The 27525-nt window shown below is 37.7% G+C and overlaps 1 protein-coding gene across 1 annotated transcript; it reads left to right on the top strand.

Annotated features, from left to right (window-relative positions):
• Positions 1 to 1943: 1943 nt before the first annotated feature.
• On the top strand, positions 1944 to 22766 carry LOC128861561 (uncharacterized). The gene is made up of 7 exons (XM_054099792.1): positions 1944 to 2074; positions 2158 to 2571; positions 2643 to 2781; positions 7397 to 7563; positions 10823 to 11023; positions 11104 to 11267; positions 19675 to 22766. The coding sequence occupies exons 1-7, from the start codon at positions 2020 to 2022 to the stop codon at positions 19891 to 19893; spliced, it is 1359 nt and encodes a 452-aa protein (XP_053955767.1). The 5' UTR covers positions 1944 to 2019; the 3' UTR covers positions 19894 to 22766.
• The last annotated feature ends 4759 nt before the right edge of the window (positions 22767 to 27525 follow it).

The following is a 27525-nucleotide window of genomic DNA, read 5'->3' as shown; positions in this document are numbered from 1 at the left end:
CGCAGTACAATTTTCCGGCAATTCACGACTGGTTTGGCGACCGGTCTCCTTCAAAAGTAATTTGAGACGTTCTTCATCGAATTCCGCTGCGGCACATGTCATCGACATCAAAGACACCATTTTTGAACTTTGCAAACCATTTCCATGCTGTAGACTCACCTATGACACATACTCCATACACGCCGCAAATGTCCCGGGCTGCTTCGGCAGTTTTTTGAACTCGATGAAGAGAAAAGAAGAGCAAGTGTTGAAAATGTTGATTTTTGCCTCCAGGGCATTCCATTTCTAAACCTCAAAACTAATAAAAAATAAATAACTGAAAAACGCAATTAACATATTTTTATAGAGCAGAAAGAGTTCTATCAAATGGACAAAGAATCGACATTCGTCTATTGTGATGTCATCAGAGGAAAAACAGAGGAATAGGAACCAAGCATGGGGGAAAAAATAAGGTGCTTTGGATTGGAGGATGGCGACCAACGTTGACTAATTACATTCGTAATCACCGCTTCAAGTTACTCATGAAATTCACCAGTTGTGTGATATTTAAACCTGCTATATCCGCAGGTGTACTGCCGTAGCCGAATGAGTTGGAGCGTGACTACCATTCGGGAGTGCGTACGTTCGAATCTCGATGTATGAACCTCAAATTATAGAAACAGATTTTTCTAATACCGGTCGCCCATCGGTAGACAATGATAAACCCACGAGTGTATTTCTGCCATGGAAAAGCACCTCATAAAAAACTATCTGCCGTTCAGAGTCGGCTTAAAGCTGTAGGTGCCGCCATTTGTAGAACAACATCAGGACGCACGTCACAAATAGGAGGAGGAGCTCGGCCAAACACCCAAAATGGCCAAACACTCGTCCAAACACACAAATGCAACTCACAGACATTTTTCATAGATAGTTAAAAATATGAAATGGCTTGAAATATCTGTTTCCATCAGAATATTGGCTTCAAGTTGAGAACCACATATAAGGACTCAGCTGGCTTGAATCTTTTTGAAAATGCAAGAAATTTGGTAATTCGACGCATCGTCATACGCAAATGCAGAAGTTATGCATGTTTTCAGCGAAGTAAGTGAAAATTCGAAACATGACCCTAATTCTATTTCATGGCCACAATCGTTATGAACTAAACTCTACATTTATTTCAATGTTAGTTGATGCGCCCTTACAATGAGTGGTTAACATAGAGTCAAAGTAAAATTAGGGGAGATAAACAAAGAGCAGCTTAGGAATGAGAGAATAATAAATTGCGCCTTTCGAATTCGCTGTGACGTCAGGCTCCGAAAATATACAAACAAAAGGAAGAGCAAGTGTAGGCGAAAAAATACATAGAAACTACCAAACGCAAGAGTTTTTACAAACATTTAATTTATCCTCCGTTTATTTGTTTTGTATTTGATAGGAGCCTGACGTCAAACTTGTCAAAATCGCGAAAAATAAATTAACTGTCTTCGGAATACGCCACCTTCTGTATTCAATTCGACCTGAAAACAGCTGGTTTTGAAGTTGAAATAACGAGTAAATTTTAAAAGCAATTTAAAATTAGGAATAGTTAATCACTGCCTGTATTGGTTAATGGAAAAATTTTTTTTAAAGACATCTGACCAAAAATGCAATGCAGTATGCAACAATCATTAACTTTATGACAAACCATTTAAATTATTTATGTGTTGCTTCAAAAGATTCTGACCAGTAATAAATTAAGTTTAAATAAAATTCTAACGGAAGTTCTGAGCAATCGCTTTACCATTTTCTTTACCATTTTTAAATTCATACTATAAAAGTGCGTATCCAAGTTGATTACTTTTGAGAACATAGATAACTTAAAACAAAAAAATTAAATACAGGAGCATCACCCTATACACTCACATATTAAAGAGCATCTGACTAAGCTCAACTCGCTACATTTCGACACAAGAGTTCCACACTTTAGTCGCTTGCATTGAGTGGCATTAAATTCAATTAGGGATTAAGTTCAAGTTTAGCGTTACGAACGCAACAAACGCTATGTATCTAAGCTTTTTGTTAATTATTTGCTATAATCTGCCGCTTCTGTTGCGTGGTAAGTTAAAGCGAATAGTTGTAAAACAAAATTCTACAAATATGTTTCTAATTTAAAATTGAATTTCCTAAAATTTTTCTTAGCTTGCCCCATCTATCTGACCATTTCGCTTGAAAGTAAAACCTTACAGGATGCTAACCTTGAAATAAATTGGGGCCCCGAATGCCATGATCATCCCGAGTGGATTGGCATCTTCAACGAAGACCCCTCTACGGCATATGTACATCCCGAGGCACGTATAACTGATATAAACAATTCTTCCGGTAAGGTCTTGACCAATGTGAATGTTGGTAAATTACGATTTCCGTTCGGTTGGAATATCAATGATATTAATACGGTGCCCATCGAATATCCCAAAGGGAAATGCTTACCATATTATGTAGCCAGTTTTAATGGTAGTGAACTACTGACGGTAGAATGCTTAAAAATACAACCGAACTGGATGTCGAAACTGGAACATATTGCACAAATGCCATTGAAGGACATTTTCATACCAGGTATGCTTATTAAATCAAATACTACGCATGTAGTAGTATGAGTTTGTTGGAATTTAAATTTAAAATTTTAGGTACCCATGCCTCTGGCGCTTATATCAACAACTCAGCAAAAACCAAATCAGTGCTGGTTAAAGATTATGTAGTTGCGCAGCAATTTGATGTCTGGTCGCAATTGGTATTTGGCATACGCTATTTGGATTTTAGTATTGGGTGAGTGTTAGTGAAACTTAAAAGCGAGAAAAGTATTTAATATTTTATATATCGATACCTCATAATAATTTCGCTACTATATTCAAGCCAACAAACCCAGCGTATAGCCAAAAACCCCAAGAATCAGACCATCCAAGTCCTATGTAAAATCTATTACTGAATCCGAAAGCCCACACTTTAGGCAAGCCTTTTACAAAACACATGCGTTGGATTATTCTTAAAGAATTAAAGGAGTCCTAGTGAATGAAATTTAATATTATTCGTAGTTCGGAGAAAAAGAAATCCATAATTTTCTCGGTAGATGGCTGTAGTGATATCTTAAAGTATCGATCAAACAATTTCAAGTTTATGTTCGTTGTCAAGGCGAGATTTCACACTAAAAAAATTATTTTGCTGTTGTTTGTTCCATTCAGTGGTGGGACAATGGAAGTCAACAAAGAAAAAATTCGGTACAGTTTGTTTTTTTATGAAGGTGCCTGTAAAAGCTAATTAAGTGCAATTTTGGTGTCGTCGATTCCGTTCAGGAGTTCTTGATGTTAAAGAAAATGTCGATAAAATCACAGAAATAATCGAAGTTGACCAACATGTTAGTGGTCGTAGCATCGCCGAGGAGCTAAATATCGATCATAAAACAGTTTTAAACTATTTTCCCAAAGCTGGATTCAGAAAGAAGCGCGATATTTGAGTGCCACTCTAAAAGGCTCGATGGATCGAATCTCCATCTGCGAACCCTTGGCCATACGAAATGAATTGGCTTAAACGAATGATGATTGTGGATGAAAAATGAATCACATACGGCGATATTGTGCGAAAACGATCGTGCTCAAAGCATGATGAAGCAGCACAAACGGAGGCCAAACCAGGATTAATGACCAGGAAGATTCTACTATGCATTTCAAGGGACTTGAAAGGATTCATTTATTATGAGATGCTTCCGTATGGCCAAACACTAAATACAGATCTCTATTGTCAACAACTAGACCGTTTGAAACTAGCGATTGACCAGAAACTGTCAGAATTGGTCTACAGAAGAGGTGTTGCATTCCATCAGAACAACGCAAGGCTACACACGTCTCTAGTGACTCGCCAAAAACTCCGGGAGCTTGCTTGGGAAGTTTCAATGCAACCGCCATATAGTCCATATGTAGCACCTAGTGATTACCTCTTTTTCTCTCATTACATGATACGAAATTGGTATCAAGAGAAGATTGTGAAAATCGATTACTAGAGTTTTCCGCCAACAAGGACCAATACTTCTATGAGGGAGGCAGGCGTCTCCGATGTTGGCATTTCTTTCAATATTTCTGGTCGATAAAGCAGATTGCAATTATAAGGAAAAGAAGGAAAAGGAGGAACCTGACAGCAGCCAAAGAAAGTAGACACCCTCAATACATAAAAAGTAGTCTCGTCTTGCTTATTGATGTCCTCGATAAAGGAGGAAATTTACGATGAAGTTTAATATATTTTTGTCCAAAAGTGAAAAACTGGTTTTTGGGATGCCAAAAGAAGACTGGGATGATATGCTCTGTGGATGCTTAATGCACTCATTATAAATCTTGCGAGTTTAGGGACTAGACGGACTGACGAACGATATGATGTGAGTAATATGGCCTGCACTAGGCGAATTTACCTTGTGTTCAATTGACTACTTAATTTTTTCTGTGAATAGATTGTGTGTAGTGAAAAATGCGTATGGTGTTCAATCCAAGCCGCCAGTTTAAAGAATAGCGTGATAATATATAATATAATATATTGGGTAGTCGAAAAAGTCTCTTCGTATTTTGTCAATAGATGTCGTTGGAGTCATCTATCTCCAGTGCTACCAATCACATTGTGTCATATCATATGGTGTTAGAAAGGTGAGATTTTAAGCTTCATTTAACCAAAACAAAATTAAATTCGGAGAAGTTGAAAAAAAGTTATAGCTGTTAAAAAATGAGTGAAAATAATGAAGAAATTCGCTATATTTTGAAATTTTTGTATAAAAAAGGGAAGAATGCCACGCAAGCCACCAATGAAATTTATGAAGTTTACGGAGACGATGCTGTATCAGTTCGTGTAGCTCAGCAATGGAAATTTCGATGTGAAAGATGCACCTCGCTCTAGTCGACCTATCGTTGAAAAATTCGATGAAATTATGGAAAAGATTGACCAAGACCGTCACATAAGCTGCCATGACATCGGCACTAAACATTCATCATCAAACGGTTTTGAACCATTTAAAAAAAGGCTGGTTACAAAAAGAAGCTCGATGTTTGGGTACCACATGAATTGTCTGTGAAAAATTTTTGTTCTGTGAAAACGAAATGAAATCGAACCATTTCTGAAGCGAATGGTAACAGGAGTCGAAAAGTGGATCAAATACGACAATAATGTGCGAAAAAGATCATGGTGCAAGGGTGGTGAAGCTCAACAAATGGTCGCAAAGCCAGGATTGACGCCTCGAAAGGTTATGCTGTGTATTTGGTGGGATTGGAAAGGAATCATCCACTATGAGCTGCTCCAGCCTGCTCGAACGATTGATTTTAGACTTTACTGTCAACAACTGATAAGATTGAAGCAAGCAATCGAAAAAAAACGGCCAGAACTGATCAGCAGAAAGGGCGTCGTCTTCCATCAGGACAACGCTAGGCCACACACATCTTTGATGACTCGGCAAAAACTAGGAGAGCTTGGCTGGGAAGTTTTGATGCATCCACCATATAGCCCTGACTTTGCACCATCGGACAACCATTTGTTTCAGCCAATGCAGAACTCCCTTAATGGAGTAAAGTTGGATTCAAGAGAAGCCTGTGAAAATTACTTGTCGCAGTTTTTCCCCGAGAAACCACAAAAGTTTTACACTGATGGAATAATGTCTCTAGAAGAAAAATGGCAAAAGGTGGTCAATCAAAATGGTACATATTTGGTTTAATAAAGTTCATTATAAATATAAAAAAAATGAGTTGAAGTTTGATTAGATAAACGAAAAGACTTTTTCGACTACCCAATATGTATATATATATATTTTTTTTGTCGGGACAACTAGCAAGTGCAGCACCTAGTCATTAATTAAGTCCATTGTACTACACTTGAACTCCCTTTAAATTTTCTTTAAATCTACCCGATCTCCGGAGAAATTTGAGTAGATCTTGTGGTGCAAAGGAGTCGTTTCTGGTCGTTTCTTAACACATCAGTGCCAAAGACCTCAAACCTGATTCGAGCGAAGGCAGACGCGCAGGAAGTGTTCCGCCGTCTCGTCCTCCTCTTCACACGCTAGGCAGACTACACTGTCTGAGATGCCCTCCTTGTGCTTCGGCCACAGAAAGCGGCCCGTCATCAGTCCAACCAGCCGTCGGCACTCCCTTCTGCTTACGACAGTCGATCGGACAGGACAGGTAACATCAGTTTAGTCCATCTGCAGCCTCTCTCAGCCTGCCAAGCTCGCTTGTGGGTGGTAGTTACCCATTTGCTAACAGTAGCTGTGATGGCCGCAGAAGGGAGTGGCAAAACGGGCTTTGGGCCAAAGAAGTTGGCCTCAGAGCCCATTTTAGCTAAGGAGTCAGAGGTCTCGTTACCCACGATACCCACGTGTCCCGGGACACATGTTAGTATCAGGCTATTATGTCTATTGACATGGATTTACAGGACTCGACTACCTCTGATGTGGTTGGGGGCTGTCTAAAGCCATGAAGCCTGGCTGTCGCTGCAGACACATATAAGTCTTCCTCTCCATCGGTTTTCCACAACAAAGCTCATCACTTCTTGGACAGCATACACCTCCGCTTGAAACACAGATGCATGCATTCCAAGAGCAAAGAGCAGTTTTGTCCCGCTGGATTCCACGTAGACCCCAGAGCCCGAGCCATGCTAATAAAATAGTAAAGTATTCCAGCCAGTTGAAAGACTCAAGCAGAATGAAAAAAAATAAAAATTACTGTATAAGTGCCAAGTCTGCGTACTGAAAACGAATGCGAGTTTATATCGTTACACTATGATCCAAAACAGTATGGAAACCTTACCGTAGGCTTAATTCTAGTAACACTGATAACAGGGGTCCTTAGAATCCACTTGAACCTATTCGTGGAAACAGCCCCTATGAAAATTCCGTGGCAGCTGTCTTTCAACGCCCAAAGACGGCTAGAGCCTGACATGGTGTGGAGTTGCAGATGACCCAGGTGCTTAATATAACATTTTCTGAGAAACCAAACCCAAATTGTTTGTACACGAACCGCTGATCAACGCAATAATTTCATCCGCTGTTCCGTAAAAGAGAAAAGGAGAAGAAGTTGCTGCTTCAGCAATAGCGGAAAATAAGAAGAAGGAGAATTTTAGCTTTGAAAGTAATGAATTTTTGCTATATGAATATTCAAGTTTTTTATGAAACCACGTGCAATACATAAATAATATTCTAATCAAGGCACATTGAACAGGTAGTCGCTGCAGGGTTGCAATTCTGATTTTTTTTTTATTATTTGGTCTTTAATTGTGGATTTTTTTTTTTAATTACCCTAAAATGTCAATTTTTTTTAATCGAGTTTAGTGATCAAAAGCAAAAACAAAATTATTGCTCTGGTTGTTTTTGTTCTGCTGTTACTTCCTGTTTAATGTGCCTTACTTCTAATTTCTTTTTCAGCTTTGACAAAATCGTGGACGTCTACGATACAAGTATTGGTGACAATTTTTACATTGTCAACGAAAACAAATTCGTTCAACCGTTAAGAAATGTTTTGAAAGATGTACGGCGGTTTGTTAAACTCTCCCATGAGGTAGTTATATTGGACTTCAGCTGCTTTCCAATAGGTGAGCTCAAGGTATAAGCAGAAATAAATATTATGAAAGTTATTATCCTTTATATTATTACGCCTATTACTTTTATTTTATGCCTATCCTTAAACGACGCAATACAAATAATATTGCGAATTATAGGCCGATTTCCAAGCTAACCACACTTTCTAAATTATTTGAGTCCTTGGTGTGGATCACTTTCCACGGTCGACCACTTACTAGATGAATGCCCCAATCTCCGAAGTCACAGGATCAAAATATTTGGCGACATTAAACCCTCCGCACTTCTTGAAAAAACTTCTTCTGAAAACATTCATAAAATATATAACTTTCTAAACCAATGTAAGTCAATAAAGATAATTTAAACTCCATAATTAGAACTAAATCAACACAGGTATTAAATACTTAAAGAAAGAGTCGTAAGCCCTGGCAGCTAGTACTCCTCTATATTTAGATATAAGCATTTTGATATATCTATATTAATAAATAATAATAATAAAAATTATTTGAGTGTATAGTCAAAAACAAAATATACTTTGCCGTTAAACATTTGTTATTTCCTAATGAACATGGATATGGTCCTGTTCCTTAACGATATTTCCTTCATGTGTAATTTTCTTCTACAGGTATAGGCGGATTATCTGAAAATCTCTCCCGCGTGAGTTGAAGAATTTACATGTATACGAGGGCGGTTCAATAAGTACCCGTTCCTAAGGGAAGTTGGTGTTAGCATCGAGTGCTGCCACCTATCAACCGACGGCAACACAAATTTCACATTGATTGATAGGTTAGTTTGGATTTGGCTAAGATGGAAAAAGAGCAGTATCGTTCGGTAATTCGCTCTTTGTTTCTGGATGGGAAAACATGCGAAGAGATAAAGACAAACTTGGATGCTGTCTATGCATAGAGGGAACACTTCGCCATATATAGCTACATTTAGGTATTGGTTCAACAAATTTAAACGAAAGTGATTGTCGCTAATCAACGAACGAAAGTGCGTGAAGTAGCAAAGGCCATAGGTGTGTCGCCCGGAACGGCAATTATATTTTACATGATGAGTTGGCGATGTTCCTCATAACCAACAAAAAGCGGATGCGCCTCTTAACTTCGAAGCAGTGTGTGGAGCAATTTAAGCGGGATACGAAAAAAATGTTGCATCGAGTTGTGACCGTTGATGAAACCTGGATTCATCATTACACCCTAGAAACTAATCAACAATCAAAACAATGGATTCCTCCAAGTGAATTTGCTCAAAAGAAAGCGAAGGTAGTCCCATCGATCGACTTTTTGGGATGCGAACGGCATCACTCTCATGGATTTTTTAGAAAAGGGCAGAACGATCACTGGGAAATACTACAGTGTGTTATTGGACCGCTTTCACAAAAAATTGAAAAAGGCACGGCCGCATTTGGCGAAAAAGAAGATGTTGTTTCGGCATGATAACGCACCAGCACATTCATCCGGAGTTGTCGCCGCCAAACTGCATGAATTGCTACCGCACCCACCGCTTTCACCCGATCTGGCTCCCTGCGACTTTTTCTTGTTCCCTAACGAGCCATTCCGGCCCGCGGAAACAAAAAATTTAGTTCAAATCCTAGTTTTTGAAGTTGGGAGAAGTGTATCTTTCTAAAAGGGGACTATGTTGAAAAAACAAACAAAAAATTTGAAAAAAATGTTGTCTCCATTCCTAACACGGGTACTTATTGAACTCCCCTCATACTTATAGTTTTAATGAAATAAAAAGTGTTTATTTTGACACCTAGCTCAACTTCACCACGCAAATAACCTGTATTCTTTCTAAATCGTTCACAATGTTAGCCTTTATTCATCGAAATAGTTCTCCATTTATTGATTCCTGAACTCTCAAATTGCTGTACTCTTCCTTAGTTCGGTACAGGTTAGAATACACGGTATTCGTTCGGATGTTTCGTGCAGTCTATGTATATTAATAGATTAGAGTATGTTCGGAGTCCCTAATACCAGCAGTGTCTTCCAGGCGGACGTGCTGGCAATTGGGGAAGCTTGTAGGCTTCTTCTTCTTTATTGGCGCGATAACCGCTTACGCGATTTTGGCCGAGTTTAACAAAGCGTGTCAATCGTTTCTTTCTTGGACACACCAAGTGAAGCCAAGTCCTTCTCCACCTGATCTTTCCAACGCAGAGGAGGCCTTCCTCTTCCTCTACTACCACCAGTTGATACCGCATCGAATACTATCAGAGCCGGAACGGACGACATGACCCAGCCAACGTAGCCGCTGGATCTTTATTCGCTGCGCTATGTCTATATCGTCGTAAAGCTCATACAGCTCAACGTTCCATCGCCTGCGATATTCGCCGTTGCCAATGTACAAGGGTCCAAAAATCTTCCACAGAATCTTTCTCTCAAGCACTCCAGCGTCGCTTCATCGGAAGCTTGTAGGCTACTAATCTTATTAATAAATCCCATGTCCTTAGAGTCTAGACGTGTCGTGTTGTCGATGTGTTTTGTCTTTGATATTTCATTTTATTCCACAAATGGAGGGGCCTACAGTTTTACGCCATTTCCGAACGGCAGATGGTTTTTTATGAGTAGTTTTTTCATGACATGAATACACTCTGAGGTTTGTCATTGCCTACCGAGGAGCAAGCACTATTAGAAAAATCTTTACCTATCATTTGGTGTTTCATGCCCGGAGACTCGAATCTGTGCACTTCCAAATGGTAATCATGCACCAGCCCATTTAACTAAGGAAAATATTTTTTTTGTGTTTAATTACTATTCGTAACATTAAAATAAGTAGGTATTTTTATCCTCTTTATTAAAATAAAATTTAAAAAATCCGTAGAAGCCCATATATTTGCATTAGAATATCATATGCCATAGAAGCCGAGCAACTCGATGCCTTTCTCAAACCGAGGTACGAGTTGAACCAAAAAAATGGGCCCTAAATGAACGCGGTCCTGCGTGAACTCACTCATAATCTTAATACATTATAAGGGCTGGTACAAATTTTGAACCAAGAACTTCAATTCACTTTTCCTACAGCCTCGGACCTATTGAATCCGAGTCTGAGCTCAGGTTTTTTGATATATTCCGGCTTGTCTATATTTGAAATTATACCATCATGACGCTATTACAATTTTTTTAACGTCCCAACCATTTCTCAAAACTCTTCACCTTCTAAATACAATTCTATGCATCAGAAACCCGTATTTTTTTTCTAAGATATCATCCGTTCAAATTACATTGTACGTACTGTTACGATATTTGAAAAAAGTTTCACTCTTTTTTACAGGCTTTTACAAGCATCCCGAGCGTCATAGTAATCTACTGCATTTGTTGCACGAAGAAATCGGTGATGTTGTCTACATAAGAAACACCAGCACCACTGAGGGATCAAAACAATGCTTTGAGCTTACCATCGACGAGATTAGAAAGAATAATAAATATATAATAATTCTATATCCAGTACAGGAGTTACCATATCCTGAAAGTGGTAAATACATTCCAAAATATATAAACCTTTATATATAACAGTGCATCAATAACTAATTTTTAAAATATCCCTTCGTATAGAATCGAAAATGTTATGCCCCAATTGGAAACGTTTCTCAACTGCTTTTATGAATACCTCACAAGTGCTGGACTATATGCGTTTGTTGTTCAGCAAAAAGGACACATCACCAGTGCAAAATGAAGGTTGGGTGTTTCAAGCCACACGCAGCATGGAACAATCACTGGTAAATAGCAATAAAATACTCGTATATGTATTGAATATCTGTGGACTTTTAACAAAGCAATATTTGTAAACTTTTAGCTTTTAGGAAAAGGTTTCGTATAATTTTTTGAAATCTCTCGTTAAAGAGTACGAGATAAATTTCAACATCGACCACGTTCAGAATACGATCGCCAGAAAAATGTACGCCATCTTTTATGCACTTATTCCTTACTTCGATTTTTGAATAGTTTTTAATATACAAGGCGAAGTCCAAAATAAACAAGACTGGCGTCATTAAAATGTTTTTGATGGCGCCATCTTTTTAATGAGTCAGTGCGTTAGAAGTTTCATCCCAAGCTGAGTAGTAGTGAAAGCTTGGTGACATTCGGTTTAGTGGAAGCGAAGTTATTGCGTCTAAAGTGTCAGTACGTTTGTGGCATCGGTACAAAAATTAGTTTCGAACAAAGAGCTAATATCAAATTTTGTTTTAAAATCGGTAAAACGTTAACCGAAACATTTGAATTGATGAAAAAAGTTTATGGCGATGATTTTTCTCGTGTCAGAGTTCATAGGTGGTCTACACGTTTCAGAGAGGGTTGTGAGGATAGAAATGACAAGGAACATATGGGCCGCCCAAAATCAGTAATCACCGAAAACTCCATCGAAATGGTTCGTAAATTTATAAAAAATGAACCAAAAACATAGTTGAAATTCATGGAATCGGAGCTGAATATCTCCAAAACATCGATTTATCGAATTTTAACTAATCATTTGGGCTTACGAAAGTTCTGTACACGCTTCATTCCGCACAAGTTAACTGAGGAGCAAAAAATCGCATTTGGGAAATTAAAAATCAAGTCGATGCCCATTTGTTTTTACGATTCCAAGGGAATTGTCCATAAGGAGTTCGTGAAAACGGGGGAAACCGTCAATGCAATTTTCTATTTTGGCATTTTGAAGCGTTTGTTGCATCACATATGTCGAATTCGCCCTGAATACCGCGAAGGAGGAAGCTGCCGCCTATTGCATGAAAATGCACCATCTCATCGATTGACTGATTTTTTGACTAGAAATCCCATTTTGACCATCAATCATTAACCGTATTCGCCTGATATGGGTCCTTGTGACTTTCACCTATTCGAAAAATAGCATTTTCCATGAAAGGAAAACGTTTTGCGGCCGTAGAGGCCATCCGAAAGGCTTGTACCGGCATCCTGAAGGACAATCCTGTCAATGAACTGAAACACTCTTTCGAAAAGCTTTTAGATCGTGCAAAACAGTGTATCGAGGCCAGAGTGGACTATTTTGAATAAATAAACTCGAAGTTATTAGAACAAATCTCCTGTCGTTTCTATTTTAGCCCAGTATTGTTTATTTTGGACTTCACCTTGTATTATTAAACTTTAATTCATACCCTACAATCCCATGGAAAAGTGTTCAGAAATGGCCTCCAGTTCTTCTTTTAAAATGCACTGAACATTCATTTGGGTCAATTTCCAATGTCTGATTTGTTATATTTTTGCCAGGGATGGATGCGTAAAGGGTGCCTCTCCTTTTTGTCAAGCGTTAGCAAGTGGCGAATAGATGAAGAAAATGGTATAACATAAATGAACATATCTTGGCAACGCTGGAATAGAGCTGCCTAAAATTGCATTTGTTTGTGAAATAGTGAGTTATACCAGTTTTATGAGGTATAACTACAGCGCTAGCGGCCAATCTTACTCAAAATTTTTACTGCAAATTTTTTAACCAAGTTAGTCGAATGGCGAATAAAAGAGGCCTACACCTACACTCGCTGGCGGGGAATCTTATTTGATAACTTTTTTGTTGCTTTCACATGCAAATTTTTCGACAAGTTAGTCGGGCAGAGAAGTGCCGAATAGAAGAGGGCTACCAGTTAAAGTAAATTTTGTCAACCAAAACCACATAATGAACTCCTCGTATGAACTCTTCAAAATAGTTCAATGGGCTCCGAAACACCCTCTTAGCAACGATGGCCGAGAATGATAGAGAACAAGATTGCGCTCTTCAGAGAGGTGTGACGCTATACTGGTACAATTTCGTGAAAGGAAAGTGAACATACGAATAAATGACACAAGTTTGTCGTGGTACCTTCCGAATTCGCTGTGACGTCAGGCTCCGAGAGTATGCAAGCAAAAGGAAGGGGAAAAACTTGTTTGTAGCGTTAGTAGTATAGTTAACAAAACTAATATAAACTGCCAAGCACAAGAAATTATCAAGAAATTATACACACGCGCACACACTTTCTTCACTTTCTTGCCAGGGCATCTTCCGCATAAAAACGCCAAAAACCCGCATTTTGAGGTACTTTACAATTTTTACAATTTTGTTGAGTTTAAATTTCACAAATCACAATATTGCCACCAAGCCGTTCTCACAAACACGCAAGTTCTCTTCCTTTTCTTATGTTCATTTGTTTGGCATTGGAAGGAGCCGGATGTCAGACTTGTCAAAATTTCAAAAAATAGAGTAACAGCTTTGGGAAAGTCACCTTCAGTAGCCAATTCGCCTTGTGTGAAATAATTATGCAGAATTCGGGCACCTAATCCCCTGTGACGTGCCAGCCCAAGTTCCCCACACAATTTTCTTTTTCACCATAGTTATTGACCAAAGCTTGTAAATCTATCATCCTTAACTTGCATCAATACATATTTACTTATACAAAATCAATTTGATGAGCTTCCTTTTTTAATTGTTTTTCTCTATCTTTAAAATAATTTAAAATTACTGATACAAAAACAATCATCATCATCATCATAGCATCACAGTTCGGGGTGTACCATTGCTTCCGTTACAATTCGCCTCCAAATCACTCGGTCATCAGTTTTTCCCTTCAATGTTCTTTCTTCTTCAGTCGCCTTTTGAGGTGTTTCGAAAATCTTTTTTAGATTTCTATCGTTTCTCATTCGTAAAATGTGATCATACCATAGAATCTTTGCGCTTTGATGTACCTGATTACATTTGCACCCCTGATAAAAGTGTCTAACTCGTCGTTGTACCGAATGCGCTAGGTAGAGTTTTCAAATTTTTCTTAGAATCTTCCTTTCAAAAATTTTAACTGGTCGGTTTCATTAGAGTTCAGAACCCACACTTCGCACCCGTATGCGGGCATTTTTGTGAATTCGTAGTTTCTGGTTTCTAGAAAGTAATCTCGACTTCATGTATGCTTTGTATGCGCTAGTAAGACTTATTTGAAGCCTGTATTCTTTCTTGTATGGCAATAGATGTAGCTCTCTGTGCACTCAGCATAACTCAAAGATATTCAAATTTATTGACCATTTCAAAGCTAAAGCTGCCGATTTGTAAGTTACTCGTATTTGTTGCGATGCGCCCTGCGCTTTCCATATACATAGTTTTTTCTTCGTTTATGATAAGTCGTACCATCCTAGCAGATGATTCTATACACATACATATTTCTTGCAGAACCTGTGTGTTTCTGGCTATAATTGCGATGTCATCCGTATAGGCACAAATTTGTGTAGATCTGCCAAAAATTGTGCCTCTGAGATCTATATCGGCTATAACGGCGTGTAGTACCAGATTGAAAAGTAGGGATGAAAGCGTATCTCCCTGTTGCACACCTGTCATCACTTCAAAACGGTCGGTGATATTACCTTGGATTCTTACTTTTCCCCAAGTATTTGATAAAGTTATGGCAATCAGGCGTACAAATTTAAAAGGTATGCCTAACATATTTGAATGATGTTCAATATGTTTTCGACCAAGCTTATCAAACGCTTCTTTGAAGTCTATAAAAAGGCAACATAACGTAATTTTGTATTTTTCAAACATTGGACAATTGTTGATCGCTCCACCTTGAGGCCGCATTGGTAGTCGCCGATAAATTTTTTGAGCATATTCATTGAGCTTGTTGTAGAGAATATTTGAAAATATTTTATAGCAGCAGAGAGACGCCTCTATTTTCCCACTTGGTTTCTTATTATACAATCACAACAACAATCATTCACCGAAAACGTGTTACTGCATTCTTAATTTAGTGTAAAGTATGCAGAAACGTATGTATGTATGTATTTGTGTTTGATGTTATTTTTATAGGTTGAGTAAAAAAGATTAGCCGGAAGACTGCACGCATTAAGTACAAAACAAAAGGCCCAAGGGTGCCATGAAAATTTTTCACGGCTTTTGTATCCTTGGATGTTTATAATACAACCAACACGAATTTATTTAGTTTTTTTTTCTTTGTTTCTCTCCACTCGGCAGCATAAGGCCTCGAGAAGACTTAGTCTTGCGTTGGTTTCGTTAATCTATTTGATTTCTGACAGGGTAGGTGATTAGCCTGCTGCTCCCAGTCCTAAATAGTGGCACAGATGGTTAAGGACTTCGCTAAATTTGGTGTGTCTGCGCTATTACCGCGATTGCCTGTTTCCTCTTGCTGGCGCCACTTATGTAATGTGTAACTGTGTCTTCTTCTTTTTGTGTGTTGCTTGTTTTAACAGCCAGAATGCAAGTAATGCGCTGACTTTTGTGCGGGAGAAAGAATTAGAAGGATAAGGTTTGTGAGGTTGAGGAATGAATTTTTTTTTTTTTTTAGAAACTAGGAAAGTAGGTAAGCTTGGAAAAGTACGAGGGCCGTCCTTTACGTGGGATTCGAACCCACAACCTCTGGGATGGCAGGCTAGTGCACTTACGCTAGACTACCGAGTCTTTTTTTTCGGGATTTTCCATTCGAATGTGTCTGCTTATCTTAATATATAGGGTGCTTTTTTAGCTGCATGAGAACTGTTCCGATAACCGTGGTTTGACAGCTGTATTGACATTTCTGTTCCGGAAAGATTCGCAGGTCATCATGAGTCCTTTAACGCCACAACAACGCTTCCAAATTGTGGAAATTTACTTCGGAAAAAAATAAAACAAATAAATCTGCTCGCGAATTTCATAGAGCACTGGTGTTATCGTCGCTCCTAATTTCTTTCGAAATGCGGAAGAAGCTGTCTTTACGGCGAATGGCGAGTGCTACCGAGCCTTACTGACTGAATTTTTGTTCCCAAAAACTAATCAACTAAACAACGCTAACATTTGGTTTCAACAAGATGGTCCAACTTGCCCCACAGCGTGCTTAACAATCGATTTATTGCAATCGAGCAAGCCAGCATTGACGCCACACGGCCAGACTTATTGGAAAAAGTAGTAAAAAATTGGACTCACCGAATGGACCATGTAACTCTTTGCCGCGGCGGGAGTATGCCGAATACCATTTTCAAAAAAAAAAAACAAAAAAAAATGTCTGTTCTGTAATATCATTTTAAGTTCACAAGCTCTTAAGAAACACCCGTTACATGTTTGTACATATAACGTGAAATAAATGACATAGCATAGCACTTTATCATAAATATATACATATTTTATTTATTTAATATAACTGTACACAACTCAGCATTTTCTTCATATTTAATTTGTCTTTCAGTTATCTAGAAATCGATTAGAACATAAGCAAATTGACTTTTCCTGGAAAATTGCATTGAGGGAAATATATTTTGTTTAAAAATGAAATGTTTACTTATCTCTGCCTGTGTAATTTTAATTTTCCATCTTATCTTAAATTGATGCTAAAATTGCTTGTGTTTCACGCTCCTGATAAAATAATGAATGAGCAAACTGATAAGTTCGCATTCGCAAAATGATTGCTTCCGAGCTCTGCTCATAGGTCAATATCCTATTTTTTTATACAAAAGTATTTATTAAAATACGCCAATGAAGCTGTGACTATATAATAAATCATAAATTGATAGAATATTTCATTAAAATACAGCGATTGAGTGCTTGACAACAAAAACCCTCAAAAATTCCACAGATAGGTATACGCAATTTTTTTTTTTTTTTTTTTTGTTTTTGTAAGAGAAATACGCAAGATAAAGATAAATATTTACATTTTTCAAGAGAACTTAAAACTTTGAAATTTAAAGCGAAATTATATTCATAAAGTCGAAACGGACATAAAATTAAATCCTAGTACCTTCTGGCGTTATGTTAAATAAAATATTCCTAAAATATTCCTTCTCTTGTCTACTATAATAAAACTCAAGCATATTCTTCTAAAGATGCAGCTAATCTTTTTGCAGAATTTTTTATTCATATTTTCAAGTAGACTCTAATTTAATTCAGGAGTGTCTTGGTTGGTTGGTTAAAGTGGTGATTCTTCCAGAATCCAACTAGCGCTTCCGCACCATTTTGTTGCCACATCCAACTTGATTACCAACTTGTTTAACAGTTAATTACAGCGTGACTACGTCCAGCCTGTGTGGTTCAGGAACCTGAGATGTCGAGCCAGGCAGTGGTTCGAAACTCTCAAGCAGCGGTTCGCCCAGGGTTGACATTCTACCCTTCCATAGGGCAGGGAATTCAGAAGAAATGAAAGATTGTTTCCTTTTTCTTCTGTTGCCCACAACTGTGGCAGTATGTGTTGGGAGGGATCTGCTTGTTCTCCGATAGACCAAAAGCCAGTTATGACTGCCGTTAGTATCCAGGTGTCCCGTCGTTGCATGCTTATTAATGTCGGCAATTGCTTGAGGTTGTATGTGGGCCATAACGTTCTGATAATTTTGCATTTCGTCTGGTATTTGCGTCTACAATCCGCGATCCGGAGGTATTTCGGAGAAATTGTATTATTGACTTCACCCAGTAGTGTGAATAGCGATTCTGCAAGAGCGTTATTCTTGGCAGATCGCCCTCTTGACAGTTCACCTGCTTTTTCGTTAGCTTTAATGTTCCGATGTCCTTGGACCCAGATTAAGATAACTTTATGGTTTTCACTCAAGGTGGTGAGGTTATTCCTACTTTGTTCCGCCACTTTAGAGGTTGTTCTAGCCCACTCCAATGCCTGGATTGCAGCTTGGCTATCCGAAAGAATAGCGATATTGCCCTTAAAAGAGAAATATGCGATTAGTAGCCTACAGGCTTCCCCAATTGCCAGTACTTCAGCCTGGAAGACACTGCTGGTATTAGGGAGACGCACAGATTTCTCAATTTTAAGTCTGTGAGAATATATGCCAGCTCCAACACCACAGTCCATTTTACTGCCATCTGTATAGACTGTTTGTTGTTTAGAGAGAATCCCTTATTCAATTCTTTCCTTAGATGGAAAGAGAGTGGCAAAATTCCTATTTGATGTTACTCATGAGTGTCACTCGAACGTGAATTCCTCAATCAATATTGGTTCGTGCGATGTTGAAGATGGAATTCGGCAACTCAAAACATCAAAAAAATCTGATGTAGATGGGCTATCTTCGAAACTTTCAAAAAACTGCTCTGCAATCGCCTTTCCACTTTTATTAATGTTTAACAAATCCCTTGAACGAGTAGAGTTCATAGACGCCTGGAAAGTAACAACCCTTAATCCAGCATTCAAAAGTGGCAGTAAAATGATACTGTTTACACCGACTTTTCAAAAGCATTTGATAAGGTTAATCACAAGGTTTTAATTTCCAAATTGAGTGCTATAGGATTTCATTCCACTCTTTTAAAATGGATTCAATCCTATCTCTCCTCTCGGAAATGTGTTGTTAATGTTAATGGAGCGTCATCTATTTCTTTTATGGCGTCCTCTGGTGTACCCCAGGGAAGTATACTGGCTCCCCTACTTTTTATAATTTTTTTTAATGGCATTTCTAGTTGTGTTAATAACGCAAATTTTCTCTTGTATGCCGATGATTTAAAGATATACTCGGGGATCGCAAGTACAGTGGACTCTTTAAGTCTTCAACCTGATGTAGATAACATCGTTGCTTGGGGTAAGGGGTTAGGGGTAGTCAGTGGCCCGAAATAATGATGATTTTCAATAATTTTTTTTTGCTAGTCAATTGCTTTATTTTACAAAAATAAGGACATAGCATTAATATATCGTGTTTCGACTTGACTTTAACAAAATTTCAAAATAATAATAATCATAGTAACAGTTATCGCCATTTGTGTAGAGCCCGTTTCTCCAGAAGTCCCTTACGGTGATCATCACAAGTCCTTGAAGATTCATCTAAAACCAATCAGGCAAAAGAAATTAGTTTTATTAATAGATAATCTTGTGCCTGATCGAAGCTTTTTTTTTTTAAATTAACAATATGGAGGTCTTAGGAAATATTTCCGATTTCTAGAACTCTGGGAGAATTTAATTCGCTTTCAAATCATACTGCTTACTTCAACAAGGAACCACTTCAAATTGGTATTAAATGAGTTGTTGAATTAAATTCTTAGTAGATATTATCTAATACCTAATCTTTCTCTTTAAGTTATTAGAAATGTTATATTTTTCTTTCACTCATTACAATTGAAAGTAATTAATTATAAGTTTAATTTTACTAAATTATTTCGCATTAATCTGTTTTCATAGCCTGTAAGAAATACAGTATTTTTTAGACTATTAATTGAATAAATACATGCTTTTTCACCAATTCTAGAACAACAATAAGCTGGAGAAAGCCAAAGAACGTGCTGCCATTTTGAATCCGAAAGTTAGTAGCTGGCTTAAGGGCCCTTGGAGTTTGACCGCAAACGTTGTGGCACTTGATTATTTCAGCAATACAAATATTATCGATGTGGCCATTTATGCAAATATGCATAAAGCTTTCAATATGGCCAATAAAAACTTTATAAACTTTGAAATTGTTAGTAATTAAATCATGCAAAATATTTATATTATTATTTAAGTAAATATAAATTACATGCACACATATCGTTCGCTTGCTGCAAGACTGTAAGAAATCAAAATAAAATACTTGAAAGAGCGTAATTTTAAGCTTTCAGTTGGTGGCTCATTGTAGGCCGGCTTTGATCGACAGCTTTAAGGCGAACCCTATTTTGTTTCCTTGTTCACTCCTCCCGGTAGCATAGCGCCTCGACAAGACTTATCTTGCGTTGGTTTCGTTAATCTATTTGATTTCTGGCAGGGTAGGTGATTAGCCTATCTACACATATACGTTCAATAAATGCCACGATATTTAGACCACAATACTGGATTGTGATAGTTATTGAACGAGTGGGGCAAAACATTGTTGGAGTATGAACGGGATCCCAAAATATTAGAAAAAAAAATTTAAATCTTATCCGTCGTTTTCGATCATATTGAACGTAAAATGCGAATATCTTCAGCAATCAGTGTCGATAATGATAACAAATGACAAAATCCATTTGAAGTCATTTATTTTCAATTTCAAACCTTTTGAAATTTCCTGTTCAATTATTAAGGAAATACGGATTTAATAAATACTGAGTTTGAAGGTTTTATCACGAGCTGAACGCAATCCCTCAATATGCAATTTATTTCGTCAATCCAAAAACCTCGATGTTTAACGAACGTATGGCGTTCGCTTGAAAAACTTGACAGAGATGTATGAAAGTTAGAGCTCAGTTGAAATTTGATAAGGTCGAGCCAAGGAGCACCAGGAGATTTTGTGGCTCCTAAAATACGCAGGCTAAAAAGCTCATTGAATTTAGAGTTCTGCAAAGAGGGTAGATTGTCAACGGAGAAAGGAGAAAAGTATCAGAGAAAGAGCTAGGAAAGAATAGAGACAGAGACTGAGGTAGTTAGTCCCGTGAGAATTTTCCAGATTCTTTGGCAAATCTGTAGATATCCTCCTTCCACGATATCGGAACCCAAAACTGGTAGCCGTGCTCTAGCAAAGGCAGGACACTCACAGAGAAAGTGCTCAGTGCTATCCGCCTCCTCCAAGCACGACAGGTACATTGGGTCCTCAATGATTCTAATGGTGATCATATGCTGACCCCATGGGTTGTGTACTGTAATAACGCCGACCATCAACCGAACGTCTTTCCTTCCAAGTTTTAGTAGAAAGTTTGATAGTTTTCTGTTCGGACTTGTCACAAAACACTTTGCAGTTCTGCAGCGTTCTAGACCGGACCATCGCTATTTATGTAAATTGCATACAAAATCGCTGATCCAGTTCATGATTCCTGCAGAACTGATTCCGATTATTGGCTCTGGCCCTTGTGGGGCAACCGCTAATCCACGGTTGGTCAATTCATCGGCAATTTCGTTTCCTTGAACACCGGAGTGTCCTGGAACCCATATAAGTGCAAGCCTTTTTTGTCTTGCGACAGAATTAAGCTTCTTCTTACATTCTTGAACAATCTTTGAGGCTTGCTTCGCGTTCTCCAAGACCTTCAGTGCAGCCTGATTGTCACAGAAAACTTCAATCTGTTTCCCGCTCCATCTTCTCTCGAATATCCATTCGGCTACTTTTAGGATAGCAAAAACTTCTGTTCGGAAAACAGTTGCCATTTCCTCCATTGCAAAGTGATACTTATTACTATTTCATTCTTGGACCCATCGATAGAGCTCAGTTAGTGTAGACTTAATTTACGTAACTTAACTTAATATTTTGCCCAACCTATTATATGGAGAGTTATGTAGCAGTTAGTTATAACTTAAGAAATTCAAGAGGCTGCTATGTTCGATTCTTGAGTTTCGGTCTTACCTAAATTGAGAGCGCGCTTGGCATTATCTTCGGTATTATAAGTCTTAAAAATAAATGATTGAATGTATGAATAAATTGCTTTTGAAATATCTGGCATTGAAGGAAGCGAACTGTTAAAACGCCAATTTGCACGATGACTTTTCGTCCTGGGGTTTTGGCACATTCTCTTCTAAAGAATCTTTCCTTGCGTGTTTTTGACGTTTAAATAGATAATTTTTTTTTGCCATTCATTCGTCGAGCGCTGGCCCTAAGTGCACTTGAATAAAAATACGAAAATGTGAATTCGATGAAAACGAAATGTCAGAAAAAAACACTCGATTTCGCTGATTTCGTGCGCCTACCCCGTTGATTTCTCTACGCTTTTTGACACCAAGCTCGACGCGCAGGCCTTTCCACCTAGGGTGAAAAATTATCATGGTAATTGGCTGAAACAGATGTAACGAAAGGTACAGAAGCGAGACATTGACGTCTTAGTAATCGGTGTCAATTTCGTAAGTTAAGTTAAGCTAAGCCTACACTAACTGGGTTTTTGCCAAATGATAGCGTGAAGCGGTTCAAAATTTCGATAGGGCAGAGTTTTTTGAAATTTCAATGTTTTCAATTATTTTTGTCATTTCTCAGCTGAAATAATTTACTCATGTAATCAATTAATTATTAATAAAGTTATTTAAGAAACAAAAGTTCTGCCTATTTAAATGTTTTGCTGCTGATTTCGTTGCTGTAAGTTTTCAAAGTCACCATTTTGCCACCGAGCTTTCAATATAAACGCAATCTAAAAAAGTAAGCATGTAATTTGTAGTTGTATCTACATTTTTTTATTACAAATATTTACATATATCTAAATACATATGTATGTAATTATAATTACCTGCCGATACATATTTTTGGAGTTATAACAATCTGGCAGCATCTGATGCGATATGTTTAAATTATTATTATATTAAATTATTAAATTATTACATACACATACAGATGTATGTATGCATTATATTGTATTAAAAATTTTTCTTCATTAATATTTATATGGAAATTGATAAAAAATATGCAACACAAAAATACAACAATAAATCGAAAACAAATATTCAGTTTTTACTTCAGCAAACCAGCTGATTCTGTCAAATTCTTTAAGAGCGGGATAGCATCTCACGGAGGTCGCCACCTTCTGTATTCTCTCCACCGTATGGAGCTCCCATTTATAAAATATGGGCTGACAAGTCCCGGGCCTAACAAAAAGAACACGTTTTATTTTGTTTGAAATTATCTTTATTAATCAACGTGATTTCCATTAAGAACAACGCAATTCTTCCAGCGCCGCTCTAACATTTCAATACCACTTTTGTGGAACGATTTATCTTTTGCCTCAAAATGGGCCTCAGTTCTAGTGATAACTTTTTCATTCGAGCGAAATTTCTTACCGGCGAGCATTTTTTTTTAATCTGCGAACAACCAGTTGTCGGTGGGAGCCAAATCTGGCGAATACGCTGGATGTGGGAGCGATTCGAATTTCAATTCATGTATCATAGTTGCGAAGCGAACCAGATGCTTTTTTAATGCAATTCACTTGAAGCGCCTAATGCCGACATAATGCTGCACAAATAGCAAAACACTTGCACATCTACCAGTTTGTCAGATCAATTAAAAAATTTAATTATTCGCGTTTTTGAGATGTTAAGCTTTAAACCAGCTTTGCTGCTATTTCTCGCACTGCTTGCAGTTTGGAGCCATATCCGTGTAAGTATGGCATAATAGGCAGATTACGTGCGCGTAGTCAAGATCCGTTGATTGGCCTTACAGACTCTAGGCGATTCGCAACCAAACTTAGTGTTTTTCGTTATGACGAGAAAATACAGCCTTGTCGAACAACTGTAAGTACCCTCAACTGTCACACAAGCGTCGTTCATGCATTATCCGGCAGCCTGCATCAGCATATAGAACCGCTACGAGACTGATGAGCTTTTGTGGAACGAACTTTCATTGAAGAGTGTTGCGAATTTCGTGGTGGAGAGCATATCAAAAGCTTTACGAAAGTTGATAAATATGAAGTGTAATGACGTTCTGATAATAAAGTGAGAGTATTTAAGTATGTGAAAAATCATCGAACTAAGGATCCGTAGCGTTATTTCAATGCCTTCAATCTTCGAAACGAAAAAAAAAACACTTCCGAGACATTACTGTCTAACTATATAAAGGGTTTTCGAATAACAGGTGTTACAGGTGAATGGATTGCACTATCGAGAGATGATTAATGATTTTTTATGGCCGGAATTGGATGGTATTGATCTGGACAGCGTTTATTTTCAACAAGACGGAGCTACGTGCCACATAAGTAACGAAACCATTGACCTTTTACGGGAAGAGTTTCCGGACCGTGTTAAGTCTCGAAGAGGTGATCACAATTGGCCACCGAGATCTTGTGATTTAACACCTTGTGACATTTTTCTTTGGGGCCACGTGAAAGAGAAGGTCTATGCCAACAGCCCAGGGTCGATTCAAAACCTCAAATATGGAATTCGTGAAGTTATCGAGGGCATAAGGCACCCATTTTGCAATTCGGCGGTTATGGAAAATTTCATGAAAAGGATATTGTCCTATACGCGTGGTCGTGGTGGTAATTTGCCTAATGTTATTTTCCACTATTAACGGCATACCTTCCTCACTATAATGAAATAAACATCCGATAATTTATATTAAAAAATTGCATTTTGCTTTGAATATCAAAATAACAACTCTTATTGGAAAATCCTTTATTTAGAGAATGTTAGACCGGAGTCTAAGAATATGAAAAAGTAACCTTAAGTAACCAGTAAGTTTAAGACTATTTGAATATTAATTGTAAATAAAAGACTTATATTTTTCTTGTGCGTGACCACCAGCATTTGGTACTCTTGGAAATTGTTAAGATCTACGTGAAGGCTAATACAGCAGGCTAAATTTGCAAAAAATACTTAACAGCATCTGCGCACATGTCAAATTTCGCAGTTTGAAAATTAGGAGCAAAAGAAGGCGCCAGTTGATGCTTTGAGGTATTCGGACCATATTATTCTGTCTAATTCGTTTATAAATTGATGAGCATAAATTTCATGCATCCAATTCGTTTAGACACAACCATTGAAGGGTGTTGCATTTTTTTTCTGGCGGTGAGGTAGGCTTAAAAATGCGTTCGCATCAATATAAATGGTGATTCCACTCAAAACATCCCTCCTCTTTTCTTGGATTTTTTCCTCAACAGCCGGCGCCTAAAAAGCACACATTCACTTACTCACCCTGCGTCCAGAATGAAAACCATATGCATGCGCTGAAAAATATATACTTACTGCTCTTCAGCACAAGCTTCCATTTCACGCCTCTTTTTCGGAACGAAATTTGCGACAACATTCCATTTTTCTTCGCATCACACCATTTCCTCGATTATTTGTTCAGGTGTACATACACCAATAGCTCGTTGCAGAGCTGTTCTCTCTGTGTTCCACCTCTTACATTTGAAGATGGTGTACCACCTCTTTAAGGAGTAATGGCAATGAAAAATCGGAAACATCGAAGAGGCAAATTTTGTAGAATGAATTATTGTTTCAAATTGAATTTGAATTTGAAATTTTTAGTTTCACAAAGTCAATAAAAAGCTCTCATGCAAACGATGCTATCAACAGTCGGTTCTGCGTTACCGGAACAACTGGGATTTATATTCGGCCAAGAAATGGCACTCCAGCAATGCATGTACGGGGAATTTGTATGCTGCTACAACAACAAAAACGAGAACAACAATCAAAAAATACTTCAACATTTTCTTTTTTCTTTTTCTGCTTCGAAATTTTTAACTAACGGTCGTCGTAGCTGAATGGGTTGGTGCGTGACTACCATTCGGAATTCAAAGAGAAAACGTAGGTTCGAATCTCGGTGAAACACCAAAATGAAGAAAAAGTTTTTTCTAATAGCGGTCGCCCCTCGGCACGCAATGGCAAACCTCCGAGTGTATTTCTGCCATGAAAAAGCTCCTCATAAAAAATATCTGCCGTTCAGAATCGGCTCCTCAATTTGTGGTAAACATCAAGACGCACGTCACAAATAGGAGGAGTAGCTCGGCCAAACACCCAGAAAGCGTGTATGTATTTTTTTTATCTGAAATCATTCTTAAACGAATAAATTACACAAACAAAATTATATAAAGTTTCATTTAAATGTAAGGAATTTACTGAACAATCGTTAAATTTTGTTTCACTCCAGCTATAAATGTACAATGCATTCTCCAGAATAAGTAAATGGGTTAGAGATTTCATGAGTTTAGCATACAAAGGGCAAAACTTCTCAGACATTTTCTTAACGGCATGTTGATTTTATTTACACTAAAAATAAAAAAGAAAACATAACAAATCAGGTTTACACCACAGTTGAAGCTGCATGGGCAGCCGTACATATGTTTCATATATATATAAATAGTATATATAATACACATATGTATATATATATATGTAACTCTGTGCATACACCTGTGTTCGCAATAATAGCAGCTTGAATATGCAGTTTTATAGTAATTGAATTTTGATTAAAGTGTCAGTTTGAAGTGCTTCAAAACTCGCGTTAATTTTTGGTTTTTTTTTCCAGCGGTCTCCATATACAAAAATTTCGATCATTCCTTATATGGAAGAAAATACATAAAACCGTCACCAATCAACGCCAATTTTGAGCTACTTTAAACTGTTACAATATTATCCCAAAATCAAGAGAGCTGCAAAACTGCATAAACTGGATTTTTTCTAAACAAAAAACTGTTATCAAATCTGATTGGACTGTTCCTTCGACAGATTGCGCGTGACTACTTCCAAACTAAACACATAATTTTTTTAGTATTCATTTTCATTTCATAATGGAAAGATTTATGTCTCAACAATGTTTACAACTCGTTCATCGCGGGCGCAGGCCTAGTTATGTTACACTTATAGAGGCCCATTTTTGGCTTAATGGCTACGTCAATAAACAAAATTACCGTTTTTGGGCTGGAGAGCAACCCGAAGCCATTTAAGAACAACCATTACATCAATTGAAAACAACCGTTTGGTGCGGCCTATGGGCTGGAGGTTTCATCGGCACATCTTTCTTCAAAAACAAGACCAATGTAACAGTGAATGACGAACGCTTTCGCGCCATGATAAACGAATTTTTGGTGTCGGAAATTGACGACAAGACGGCGGTACTTGATGTACAGCCCGTGAAGCAATGGATTTATTGCGTCGTCGTTTCGGGGAGCAAATTATCTCTCATCTCGGCCCAGTTGATTAGCCACCAAGATGGTGTGATATCACACCTTTGGACTTTTATTTGTGGGGGTATGTAAAATATAAATGCCTTGTGGATAAACCAGCTTCGATTGAGGCATTGGAAGCCAACATTACTAAAGTTATTCATGAGATACCCACCGAAGTCCTCCAGCCAGTCATTCAAAATAGATTTTGATGGATGGCCGAACTTCGGCTGCGAACTACATTTTAAAGGGATTATCTTCAAAAAGTAAATGCCATGAATGATTCTACACAAAAATAATAAAGTTTGTCCAATCAATTTGATTTTTTGTTGTTATATTTCAATTTAAAATCCGATACCTCTAAATTGATCACCCTTTAGTATGAACATATCATTTTTTTTAAATTAAATTAGAAATAAAAAGGCAAACGTTGCCATATGTCGTGCTGCTGTTATTGTGAACTCAGGTGTATATAGTAATTAATAAACGTCGGGCTTCAAATAAACTTTTATAAATAAACTACGTATTTGAATCAAAAGTCGACGTTATAAAAGGCGACTACTTCAAGAAAATCAACA

This window comes from Anastrepha ludens, chromosome 4, assembly GCF_028408465.1.
Source record: "Anastrepha ludens isolate Willacy chromosome 4, idAnaLude1.1, whole genome shotgun sequence".
NCBI lineage: Eukaryota > Metazoa > Arthropoda > Insecta > Diptera > Tephritidae > Anastrepha > Anastrepha ludens.
This window is presented reverse-complemented; position numbering and strand designations above follow the sequence as displayed.

What these genes read in the sequence shown, in the direction of transcription:
- LOC128861561 (XM_054099792.1), top strand. Translation starts at nt 2,020, where the DNA reads ATGTATCTAAGCTTTTTGTTAATTATTTGCTATAATCTGCCGCTTCTG. An exon ending in TCTGCCGCTTCTGTTGCGTG is followed by an intron (nt 2,075 to 2,157) that starts GTAAGTTAAAGC and finishes AATTTTTCTTAG; the next exon opens with CTTGCCCCATCTATCTGACC. An exon ending in GAAGGACATTTTCATACCAG is followed by an intron (nt 2,572 to 2,642) that starts GTATGCTTATTA and finishes TTAAAATTTTAG; the next exon opens with GTACCCATGCCTCTGGCGCT.